The sequence below is a fragment of the Microtus oregoni genome, unplaced genomic scaffold (assembly GCF_018167655.1).
Source record: "Microtus oregoni isolate MIOR12 unplaced genomic scaffold, Mior012 000067F_001, whole genome shotgun sequence".
NCBI lineage: Eukaryota > Metazoa > Chordata > Mammalia > Rodentia > Cricetidae > Microtus > Microtus oregoni.
In genome coordinates, this window is record NW_024543954.1 from 1,213,569 (window position 1) to 1,226,165 (window position 12,597).

A 12,597-nucleotide genomic window follows, 5' to 3' on the forward strand; every position below is an offset into this window, starting at 1 on the left:
CGCGCGGGGCCCGGCCGAGCCCGGCCCGGCAAGAAAGCCTTAATTGGTAAAATCGCCCGGGAGCCGGGGGCGGGGAGGGGATGCGGGGGCGCGCCACGAGCTCAAGTGCCCCAGCTGACTGACGACACCGCCCTCCAGAATGAGCTCACCGCTCTATGAGGGCCGCCAGGCTTCCAGGGAAGGGGGCTCACCTCCAGAGCGAGGTCTGCAAAACCTATGTTTAGGCCCAACCTTTAATAGGCTAGATGAGTATAGGGGAGTCAAGTGCTTACTGGCTGGAAAGGAGGCTCTGCTCCAAGGCCACCTATTCTGGGGAGTTGTCCACAGTCACAGCCTTCTGTCTCTGCCCAAGCCTGGGTTGGCCGCACAGGTCAGGTCTTGTTCCGAGGGAAGAGAGATGCAACAGGTAATTGTAGTGAGCACCAGTCATTCCTGAGGCCCAATGGGTCCTGAGCCCTGTAATGAACAACTCCGCCCCACCCCCAACTATCATTGATTTTGTCTGTTCTAGGTACAGATGTTGCATGGGAGCAAACAGTAGAAATACATTGAATTCTTAAAGCAATCAGGTGCAGTCTCAAAACCTGGGAGTGTGCAGTGTGGTACAAAGTGTCAAGTATATGTGAACTTGGTGGGCACAGCCATTACCTAATATTGTCAAGCTTTCTCTGCCTCTTCTATGTGCCCATTTCCTGGTAGCTTTAGATTCAACTCAAATGTCACTTTCTAGGGAAAGGATACATTAAAGCAATGATGTCATTTTTTAAACATTTTGTTTTACCATTTTGCCTGCAACCCCAATATGAGATACATTTGTATCATGCCAGTGTGTACACATACACACAAAATTGAAATAGATGTTGCAAATGAAAATTTCCTTACCACCTATAATGTATTCTGGGGTGTGTGTGTCTGTGTGTGTGTGTGTGTGTGTGTGTGTGTGTGTGTGTAGACTAAGTCTCACTCTGTAGCTCAGGCTGATCTGGAAATCACTATGTAGCACCCAGACTGAGCTTTAAAGTGGCAATCCCCCTATTTCTGCCTTCCAAGTGCTGGAATAACAGGCCTAATTGATTTGTTTTCCTACTCTATATTATCAAAAAGAGAAGGTTGCATATACTACATAATAAGATAAAAGGGAGGAAGAAAAAGATAGAAGGGAGGAAAGAAGAGAAAGGGAGGAAAGAAGGAATAGGAAAGAACAGTGAGGGAGAGTTTGATCACATCTGCGAAATCAATTCAGTAATCTATAGTTTAACTTGAATAGCAAAGTGCTGGGGCGCCCTTCAAGTATGATGCATCCATTGCTACCTTTGCTGGCTCTACTGGCAATGAAATTTCACATTCTGGACTCTTAATAGGACCAAGGTCTCTCACTGTACTGTCCAGCAGGAGACCTCTGCTAGGGAAGTCAATGGATTATCATCATATGCTAAATTAGTGGCTTGATTTCAGGTTCATGAGGAAGCTTAGAGTTGATGTAAAAAATTTCTTTTCCAGAGAGAAACCCTTTTTCCAACATGCATGGTAATCAGATCACTGGATAGGTAGATGGAAGGTGCATGGGGGAGGTAGTGAGTGTGTAGCTGCATTTCACACACACACACAAACACACACACACACACACACCACATTTGAACTCTGTTTACTGTCCCTGCCAGTGCACAAACACTCAATTTTCTTGCTGGTCAGTGGTGAATACACAGAGAAACCCTGTCTCAAAAAAACAAAACAAGCCTGGCGGTGGTGCACACACCTTTAATTCCAGCACTCGCGAGGCAGAAGCAGGCAGATCTTTGTGAGTTTGAGGCCAGACTGGTGGTCTACAGAGCTAGTTCCAGGACAGGCTCCAAAGCTACAGAGAAACCCTGTCTTGAAAAACAAACAAAAAAGGAAACAAATAAAAAACATTTTCTTCCTGTGTTAAATAAATGTTTTCATGTAAACTTTTCTTTACAATGGGGGTGGGGTCCAGATTGAACCCAGAATTTAATGCATGCTAGCCAAGTAATCTACTATCAAGATAACTACATCCCAAGTCCCAAGCTCCCATTCTTTCTTTTTTTTTTTTTTTTTTTTTTTTGAGACAGGGTTTCTCTGTGTAACAGTCCTAGCTGTCCTGGAACTAGCTCTTATAGACCAGGCTGGCCTCGAACTCACAGAGATCCACCTGCCCCTGCCTCCCGAGTGCTGGGATTAAAGGCGTGAGCCACCACCGCCCAGCTCCCCAGTTTTCTTTTCTTTTTTTTTTTTTTTTTTTTTTTTTTGAGACAGGGTTTCTCTGTGGCTTTGGAGCCTGTCCTGGAACTCGCTCTGTAGACCAGGCTGGTCTCGAACTCACAGAGATCCGCCTGCCTCTGCCTCCCGAGTGCTGGGATTAAAGGCGTGAGCCACCATCGCCCGGCCCCAGTTTTCTTTTGGTTTTGAGACAGGGTGTTATTATGTTACCTAGGTGGCTTTGAATTCACCCTGTAGCTCAGGCAGGCCTTGAACTTTCAATTCTCAAGCATCAGAGTCCTAAGTGCTGAGTGGGATTTCAAGACCAATAATTTTCTTATTCTTAGAATAGGACACTTTCAAGATTTTCCCTCATTAGCCACACCTGCCAATGGCTACTCCTTCCCAGGAAGAACTTTCCAGATACTCACAGAATGCCTTGCACACATCCTTCTAGTCCCTCTGACAAATTCTGGCTGAGGTACTTCTTGGGGAAACTATTTACATGAATCACTCAACTCGGGACTATTGCAAAAGCCTCTTTCGACTCTGGGGTCTTGACTCTTCTGCTGAATGACAGAGAAGGAAGCTACACTGCAAAGGGGCTAGACTTAAGCTCCAGGTGTGTGCAAGAAAACCACAGTTCAGTTTCCCGGTAACATCTGTGATTGGATTTTATAGTGGGGTAGTGGGGGGATTAAGAGGCAGAATGCTGAGGCAGGTGCAGAGGGTGCTCCTTAGGGAGAAGGCAAACCTAAAATTCCTTGACCTCATAAGGAAGCAGCTTGATTCTGTATGGGGGGGGGCATAGGGGAGTACTGAGCAATCACTCTGTATGCAGAGGCCTCTGGGAGAGGGGCCAGCACGGGGTGGGGGGGGGATGCTGGGAAATCTGATTTTGCCAAAACTAAAAAAAAAAAATTCATGAAGCAGCCTCTGAATGGGCAGAATGTCTCTCACACACACTCCTGTCTCTCCCTAAAATAGTATCTTTTCCAGGGATTCATACAGCTCCATTTCCAGGGACAGAGGAGGGCACTGTCTTTTAGCTCCATCCAACAGCAACTCTACTTCATTAACGACATTTTATGTGGTCAAAATGGGGCTCCATCTTCTCACCATTACCTATTTTAAACTCCCATAAAGAATTGTCCTGTGACCTTCACCAAAGTGCCATCAAGCCAGTCTAGAACTCACCAGAGTACTCTCTATCACTACTTTTTAAGACAGTGGTTCACAACTTGTGGGTCTTGACCCCTTTAACAAACCCCTATCTCCGAAAATGTTTACATTAAGATTCATAACAAGCCGGGCGGTGGTGGCGCTCGCCTTTAATCCCAGCACTCGGGAGGCAGAGGCAGGCAGATCTCTGTGAGTTCGAGGCCAGCCTGGTCTACAAGAGCTAGTTCCAGGACAGACTTTAAAGCTACAGAAAAAACCCTGTCCTGAAAAAACCAAAAGGGGGGGGGGTTGTAGCAAATGTGCACAGGAGGTGCTCTTAGTGACTGCAGCTGAGGACGACCCCAAGGGCAGGCCAGGACAGATGTCTGAATGCTAACAAAAGGGTCTCAGCATTAGGAAGGTTGAGAACCACTGATTTAAGTGATCAGGCAGCCCAGGCACCTTCTCTGCATGTACCCTTCCTTCTAGGTCTGCCTAAGAAGGGGTAGGCAACCTAGTCCCAGATGACTTTGTATAGAATATAATGGTCATGGTCAGTCTCGAGACAACCTTTGTATGATACAGATCCTTAGTAAGATGCCTCAGCCAATTCCCATGGTTTGTACCCGGATGGCCTCCAAGATCATAGCAAACTTTGGGGGCTATTCTACTCTGCCACTCGAGAACTCTCCTCCAGAACTCCTCAGGGCCCCAGGAGGATGGAACTGTGAGTTAGGCAGGCACGAGGTGTGCCGGGCTAGAGGCATCACAAGGCGGGTGCCCTCGGATTTTGCCCATTGGCATGCCCTGGGCCTTTGGAAGACTGCTTGGTCCTGCAGTGCTGGCAGCCTCCTGGCTCAGCTGTTTGCCCCTATTTCCTTCCGGATGGAACTAGGGGCCATAAAAGAAGAAGGTGGGAATGGGCTGGTGCAGATGCGCAGGCCAGGACCATGGAGACTGGAAAGACCAGCGGAGACAGGTGGGGTGGACCAGGGGTCTGCGGGTGGCTACGTTAGGTGATGAGAGCACTGAATGGCAGCCATTTCTCGGCACCAGTGCGCATAACACAAAGAGCTCGCAGCATCACCAGGCGCTCTGGAAGGGTTCGCTCTTAGGACTGGACTCTTCGCATTGCTGTGGACCAGACTGCAGCCGAGGACCTTGGGCGCTAGAGCACTGAGGAACAAGATCAGTGATAAAGGTATGTGAGATCCCACAGTCTCCCAACCACAGGCTGGTTTTGGCCAGCTGGGAACAAGCACTTCCCACTCCTCTAGTAGGTCTAGCTCTAACACATGCTCTAATGACGCCATCTAACCCCGCCCCTCAGCAGCCGGGTTCCCACAGCTACTCTCCTTAGTTGCCCCTCGGGCTCTCCGGCAGGCCCCGCCCACTTCCTGTTCTAGCCAATCCCACACAAGTGTGATGTTTCCGCTCGCCAGCCCCGCCTGTTCCCTCTGCCAGACCGGTTTGTACCGGCCACTCTGGCGGGTTTGATCCTGCCTTGAGCAGCGCGCGCAATCCGCGTAGCCGCGACCGTGACGCAAATGTGACGGAGGCGTGACGCGACCACAGTCGCTTCTGAGGCACTGGCGCTTCCTCTACCGCGCAGGGAGCTGTCTTTTTGGGCTGTGTTCGTAGGCCTGGGCTGCCCCCTACGTTCGACACCGTCTCCCAGTTCCGGTCGTGTCTGCCATGGACGACTATGCGGTTTTGTCTGACACTGAGCTGGCCGCCGTCCTACGCCAGTACAACATCCCGCATGGGCCTATCGTGGGTATGCGGCAGCCGGTGGCGCGCAGAACCTCTCCTAGGCCCCGCTTTCCTGTGCTCCTCCCAGAGCGTTCTTCCTCACCTCCTCGTCCCCTCCCCGTGTATCCCGGCGCTCTCGGGGTGCTCGCCTCGCACCCCCTGACCGCCTCACACCTTGTGTCTGGCCAGGCTCCACTCGCAAGCTCTACGAAAAGAAAATCTTTGAGTATGAGACCCAGAGACGGAGGCTCTCGCCCCCCAACTCATCATCATCTTCATTCTCCTATCGCTTCTCAGGTGAGGCCCCCGCCGTAGAGCCCCGTTGAGCTGCTTGGGGGGCACAAGGCTTGGGAAGGGAGGGTGTGGTTGAAGCAACGGAGGAAGTAGGGGGAAGCCTGGAGAGCTAATGGTCTGTACCTCCCCCTTAATGCAGACTTGGATTCAGCCTCAGTGGACTCAGACATGTACGATCTGCCCAGAAAAGAGGACGCCTTACTTTACCAGAGCAAGGGTAAGACAGGTGTGGGGTGGGCACTGATGTGTTTACCCCGTACTTCAGGGATTTGGGCACATTAAAAATCGTCAGATTTGGGCTGGAGAGATGGCTCAGTGGTTAAGAGCATTGCCTGCTCTTCCAAAGGTCCTGAGTTCAATTCCCAGCAACCACATGGTGGCTCACAACCATCTGTAATGAGGTCTGGTGCCCTCTTCTGGCCTGCAGACATACACGCAGACAGAATATGTATACATAATAAATAAATTTAAAAAAAAAATCGTCAGATTTCACTCCCTCATACTAGTTCTCAGTGGCTCTAAAGTGGAGAAACTAGGACAGCACATACACAGAATTTGGGGCTATGAGGCCAGGTAAGGAACACCACTTTCTCCTCTACCACTGTTTTCCTTCCCAAGACTATAATGACGACTACTATGAGGAGAGTTATTTGACTACCAGGACATATGGGGAGCCCGAGTCTGTGGGCATGTCCAAGAGCTTCCGCCAGCCGGGGACCTCACTGGCAGATACTCACGCCTTTCATCACCAGGTGAGTTGGCTGGCAAGCATACCTGGGTGTAGTCTGAGGGGGGATCCTAGCTAGGTCTGGAAAAGTCCAAGGAGATATTAGGTGCAGAGAGTGGTCCTTAAGCCTTTAAACAGAGCTAGGGTCGGCATATAGCTGTTGGGTCAAAAGTTCTACTTTGGGGCCTCCAAAACTATTGATTTGGGGGTGGACATGAAGCTCAGTGGAGTATCACTTACCTATGGTTCCCTCTCCACCAGTACACAAACTGTTTTTACGTTTTGGGCTTTCTTTTAAGATTTAATTACTTTGCTGGGCAGTGGTGGCGCACACCTTTAATCCCAGCATTTGAGAGGCAGAGGCAGGTGGATCTCTGAGCTTGAGGCCAGCCTCTTCTACAGAGCCAGGGCTACACAGAGAAACTCAGTCTCAAAACACCAAAAAATTAGTTTGTTACATTTATATGTCTGTGGTAGTATACATGAGTGCTGGTGCATGCAAAGGCCAAAGGTGTCAGGTTCCTCACCTGGAGGCACTCATCAGGCAGTTTACAAACTTTTTTGATCAGAGTACATGTAGCTAGCATTCCCTGCACTCTAGTCTGGGATCGAGGATTAAGTCTTGTGAGAATATTGGGGAATAAAAGGACAGAGTTGACAGAGATAGTCATTGAGTGGCAAGGTCCCACAGATAAAAAGGTCACAGACCCACCAGAATGGTTTTGAAGAAAGGGGGCAATGGTCTGGCTTCTACGGTGGCCAGAGACATTTGTGGGAAAACACCCTTCTCCCAGATCCTAACCCCTACTGTCCTATAGGTGCGTGATGATATTTTCTCTTCTTCAGAAAAAGAGGGCAAGGATAGGTGAGTAGTGAATACACATTGGGACAGGGACAGATTTGGGACTCAGGCTCTCCTGCCCACCTGTTCCCTTCTTTTGCCACAGGGAACGCCCCATCTATGGCCGAGACAGTGCCTACCAAAGCATCGCACACTACCGTCCCATTTCCAATGTCTCCAGGAGCTCCCTGGGCTTATCCTATTATCCTACATCCTCCACCTCTTCTGTGTCCTCCTCTTCATCTTCTCCCACTTCATGGCTTGCCCGACGTGCCATCAGGCCAGAAAAGCAGGCCCCTGTTGCTGCTTTGGGCCAGGATCGCCACGTTCCACTCTGGGGTCAGCTATTGCTCTTCCTGGTCTTTGCTGCTTTTCTGCTCTTTGTTTACTACTCCATACAAGCTGAAGAAGGCAACCCTTTCTGGATGGATCCCTGAGGGTATTGGTTTCAGAGAAGCTCTTAACAAGTTTTGGCTAATTGCCTTAGCAGTGTTTGCTGGGGGTGGGGTGGGTGGGGGCTTTTTGTGTGTTCTAGTTAAGGGGTTCAGTACCTAGCCTAGGGCAGTGCTTATCTCCCACCTCCTCCTGCCTAGGAGGCAGCAAATGCTGGCCTTCCACAGCCCAGTGGGCCCACAGGTACCTTCCTCTGGAGCTTCCTAGCCCGATTGCCTCTGACCCTTAGGGCTCTGGGAGATAAGACTTCACTTCTTTAGAGGAAAAGTTGGTGGTGGCAGTGGTAGTTGTTATGCATGCCTGTTTGTTGTCACCTTTTCAGGGTGTGTTAACTAAAGCCACCCTGGCTTTGTTTTCGTGGACACAATAAAAAAAAAACACTTATTTTTACTTTGTTGGCTCTTCCTACTGGGATGGGAGTTGGGGAGCCATGGTACAGGTGTTTCATCATAGATCTCGAAGAACACTATGGCTTTTCCCTTTGGTTGTGCATTTTACTTTGGTCTTGTGGAAGGGACCAAATGCTACCCAAAGATAAAAGTCTGGTTTGGTTGTGGGTTTTATTTCTGGGCTCACTCCCTGAAGCACTTATAACTACTTACAGAAATAACTCCCATGTAACCAAACGTGCCCATGGTAAATGTAGGCAAAACTGCATGTATGATGATACACACAGGCATTTTACCCAGGAGAGGTTCATGCCAATATCTGAGGCTACAAGGTTAGAAAAGAAATAAGGCATCTTGCCAGTGGATTGTTGCTCAGCCCCTGGGATTGATGGTCATTTAATGACATGGGGGTAGATTCAAGACTACAGTGTTCCTGTGAGTATCCTAATTCTTTGCCTGTTTATTCTTGCTCAAGTTTCCAGGTTTTCTGTGCTAGATATAACATAATGTTAAAAAGTTTTTAGCCAGGGATAGTGATACACATTTGGGAGGCAGAGACAGGAGGATCTCTTTGAATTCAAGGCTACCCAGATCCACTTATCACAGTTTGAGAACAGAATCTCAAAATGAAAATTAAAAAAAAAAACATCAAATCCTGGGCTGCAGAGATAATGCTTAGTGGTTAAGAGCACTGGTTGCTCTTCCTAAGGACTCAGGTTCAATTCCCAGCACTCGCATGGTGGTTCACAAACTGTGACTCTAGTTCCCAGGGAGCTGATACCCTGTTCTGATTTCTGTGGGTAAAAGACATACATGTTATGTACAGACAGATGAGGGCAAAAGTCATGCATGTATTTTCTTTTTAGTATTTAAAAAATAAAGGGCTGGAGAGATGGCTCAGAGGTTAAGAGCACTGACTATTCTTCCAGAGGTCCTAAGTTCAATTCCCAGCAACCATATGGTGGCTCACAACCATCCGGAATGAGATCTGGTGCCCTCTTCTGGCCTGCAAGGATACATACGGGCAGACCACTGTATACATAATAAATCTAAGAACAAAATAAAATAATTATTTAAAAAAATGAATTAAAAATCAACCAGAAACCGGGCGGTGGTGGCGCACGCCTTTAATCCCAGCACTCGGGAGGCAGAGGCAGGCGGATCTCTGTGAGTTCGAGACCAGCCTGGTCTACAAGAGCTAGTTCCAGGACAGGCTCCAAAACCACAGAGAAACCCTGTCTCGAAAAACCAAAAAAAAAAAAAAAATCAACCAGAAACCCAAGATTCTGGCATTTTTAAAAGTTCATTTGTCCTGTCATCTCTTTTGTTAATACAATTTTTTTTGTACTGTTTTTCAAGACAAGGTTTTTCTGCAGCTTTGGAGCCAGTCCTGGAACTAGCTCTTGTAGACCAGGCTTGGTCTCAAACTCACAGAGATTCTCCTGCCTCTGCCTCCCGAGTGCTGGGATTAAAGGGTGCACCACCACCGCCCTGCTCAAGACAGGGTTTCTGTGTAGCCCTGGCTGTCTTGGAACTTTTACTGTAGATCCGGCTGGCTTCAAACTTAAAGATCCATCTGCCTCTGCCTCCTGAGTGTTGGAATTAAAGGTATGTACCACCACTGCCTGTCTTAACATTTTTACTAATTGAGAAGTTTTTGGTTTTTCGAGACAGGGTTTCTCTGTGGCTTTGGAGCCTGTCCTGGAACTAGCTCTGTAAACCAGGCTGGTCTTGAACTCACAGAGATCCGCCTGCTTCTGCCTCCTGAGTGCTGGGATTAAAGGCGTGCGCCACCATCGCCTGGCCTTGAGAAGTTTTGTACATTTATAGAACATTTTTACCATTTTCTCCCCCAGGTAACCGCTATCTAACCCATTTAGAGTTGCTTGTATGTTCATTTAGGGCTGACCACTTGTACTGGCTGGTTTAGTGTCAACATGACACAAGCTAAAGCAATTACACAGGAAGGAGACTCAGTTGAGGACTGCCACCATGAGATCCAGCTGTAAGGCATTTTCTCAGTTATCAAAGGAGGAGGGCCCAGCCCATGGTAGGTGGGCTATTCCTGAGTGTCATGGATTCTGTAAGAAAATAGGTTGAATGGGGTTGGGGATTTAGCTCAGTGGTAGAGTGCTTGCCTAGCAAGCGCAAGGCCCTGGGTTCGGTCCTCAGCTTCAGAAAAAAAAAAGAAGAAAATAGGTTGAAGCCAGGTGGTGGTGGCTCATGTCTTTAATCCCAGCAATCGGGGAGGCAGGCAGAGGTAGGCGGATTTCTGTGAGTTCCAGGACAGCCATAGATACCAGAGAAACCCTGTCTCGAAAAACCAAAAAAAGAAAAAAACAGGTTGACCAAGCCAGTAACCAGCATCCCTCCATGGCCTCTACATCAATCAGCTCCTGCCTCCAGAATACTGCCTTGCTTGAGTTCCTGTCCTAACTTCCTTTGGTGTTGAACAGCAATGTGAAAGTGTAAGCTAAATAAACTCCTCCCCAACTTGCTTTTTGGTCATGGTGTTAAGTTGCAGCAACAGAAACCCTAACTAAGACACCACTTGTGATTGGTAAACCTATCAAAAAAAAAGAAAAACCTATCAGGAAGCTTGTACCTGAAGAAAACTGATTTTCCTTCTCTTGGCAGACATTGATTGCCTATAGTTGTTCACCTATGGATGGGACCTTGTGAATTTTCCCTCATCCACATTGTCATGTCAAGTGGAGTTTTCATTATATAAGTCTTTTTTGTGAGGCAGGGTTTCTCCACAGACTTTAGAGCCTGTCCTGGAACTCACTGTAGATAAGGCTGGCCTTGAACACTGTCTCCCCAAAGCTGGGATTAAAAGCTTGTGCCACCACCACCACCCGGCTATACAGATCTTATTTAACCAACCATATCTTATTTTTTTCAGGTTTGTGCTTCACGTGTTTTACTCATTCTTTCCCCTTTCCCCCAACTCTTCTCATATCCGCCCCCCTTCCCTACCCACCCAACTTTGTCTTAAAAACCTTCCAAGGCCAGCGGTAGTGGCACTTTTACCTTTAATCCGAGCACTCGGGAAGCAGAGGCAGGCGGATCTCTGTGAATTCAAGGCCAGCCTGGTCTACAAGAGCTAGTTCCAGGACAGGCTCCATAGCTACAGAAAAACCCTGTCTCGGAAAAACAAGAAAGGAAGGAGGGAGGGAGGAAAGAAAAAGAAAGAAAACCTTCCAGGTCAATTTATGCTGCTCAAATATTCTTGAATGTCTTCCAATTTAGGCAAAACTGTCTCCCTCTCCTAGAAGATTTCAATCTTATTCAATCCATAACTAGGGGTGGTATTGTATGGCCAACTCCCCTCTCCATGCTGAGATTTGTTGTTTTCTGGTCTTTTATTTTGGTGGTGGTGGTGTTTTTGAGACAGGGTTTCTCTGTATAGTCTTAGCTGTCCTAGAACTCTCCCAGTAGGCCAGGCTGGCCTGGAACTCAAGGATCTGCCTGCCTCTGCCTCTGTTGGGACTAAAGGCGTGAGCCAATGTGGGTATGCTAAGACTCGGAAGGTAAAAACAGCATAAGGAGTTCAAGGCCAGTCTGGGCTACAGAGACCCTCCTCAAAAGCAGGGAGGGGTCTAGAGAGGTGGTTCAGTAGTTAGGAGTACTAGCTGCTCTTACAGAGAACCTGGGTTCAATTCCCAGAACCCACAAGACAGCTCACAACTGTAAATCAAGTTCCAGGGAATCAACACCTCACACAGATATAACATGCAAGCAAAACTCCAATCCACATTTAAAAAAAAATAACTTATTTCAGAAAAAAGAAAAGTGGACAAGATGACTTAGGGTAAAAGTGCTTTCAGTGAAAGTCTGACAACCTCAGTAAACACACAATAAAATTTGAATTAAACAACAGCCAGGCAGTGGTGGTGTACACCTTTAATCCCAGCACAGGAGGCAGAGGCAGGCAAATCTAAATTCAGAACCAGCCTGGTCTACAAAACAAATTCCAGGACAGCCAGAGCTACACAAAGAAACCATGTCTTAAAAAAATCCAGAGTAGAATGTCACTCACTACCCTGCATGCCTGGCTCCATGCTGCCAACAGGGAAGGAAGGTGCACTGGCAAGCACAAATTCCCCATGGGCAGTAGGAAATAGAAGTCCAGCCAAGGGTGGGGTCATGGCTTCAGTTCTTGCCCGGCTTGTTCCTTGTCCAGCTTCTCATCTGGCATAGCAACCACACAGTATTTGCATATGCATCCTGGGATCTTGGCTGTCTTGAGCCACAGGATGACCCTCACCACCTGTTCCTGGGCTGGAGAGATTGCTCAGTGGTTAACAGCACTGGCTGCTTTTGTAGAGGATCCAGGTTCATATTTCCAGCATCCATTGATGGCTCACAGACAACTGACTATAAGTCAAGTTCCAGGGAATCCAATGTTCTCTTCTGACTTCTTTCAGCACCGGGCATGCATGTGGTACACAGATAGACATGAAGTCAAACCATTCCTAGCCATAATTTTTTAAATACTGTATGAGGATGGCACAGTATGTAAGGACAGTCGCCACCAATCCTAACAATGAGAATAAACTCTTGCAAGTTGTCCTCTGACCTCCATATGAAAGCCATGACACACGTGTGTCCATAGACATGCATAAATAAATAATACATTTTTTAGCCAGGCAATGGTGGTACATGACTTTAATACCAGAACCCTGGAGGAAGAGGCAGGCAGATCTGAGTTCAAGGCCAGCCTGAGCTACAAAACTCCAGGACGTGGGCGGTGGTGGCGC

General features: G+C 47.9%; 1 protein-coding gene across 1 annotated transcript; it reads left to right on the forward strand.

Moving 5' to 3' along the window:
- The first annotated feature begins 4,886 nt into the window (after positions 1-4,886).
- Positions 4,887-7,825, forward strand: LOC121440305 (emerin). The gene is made up of 6 exons (XM_041641114.1): positions 4,887-5,155; positions 5,320-5,427; positions 5,564-5,641; positions 6,043-6,176; positions 6,970-7,016; positions 7,099-7,825. Exons 1-6 carry the CDS (start codon positions 5,074-5,076, stop codon positions 7,427-7,429), a joined length of 780 nt encoding a protein of 259 aa, XP_041497048.1. The 5' UTR covers positions 4,887-5,073; the 3' UTR covers positions 7,430-7,825.
- Positions 7,826-12,597: the final 4,772 nt, after the last annotated feature.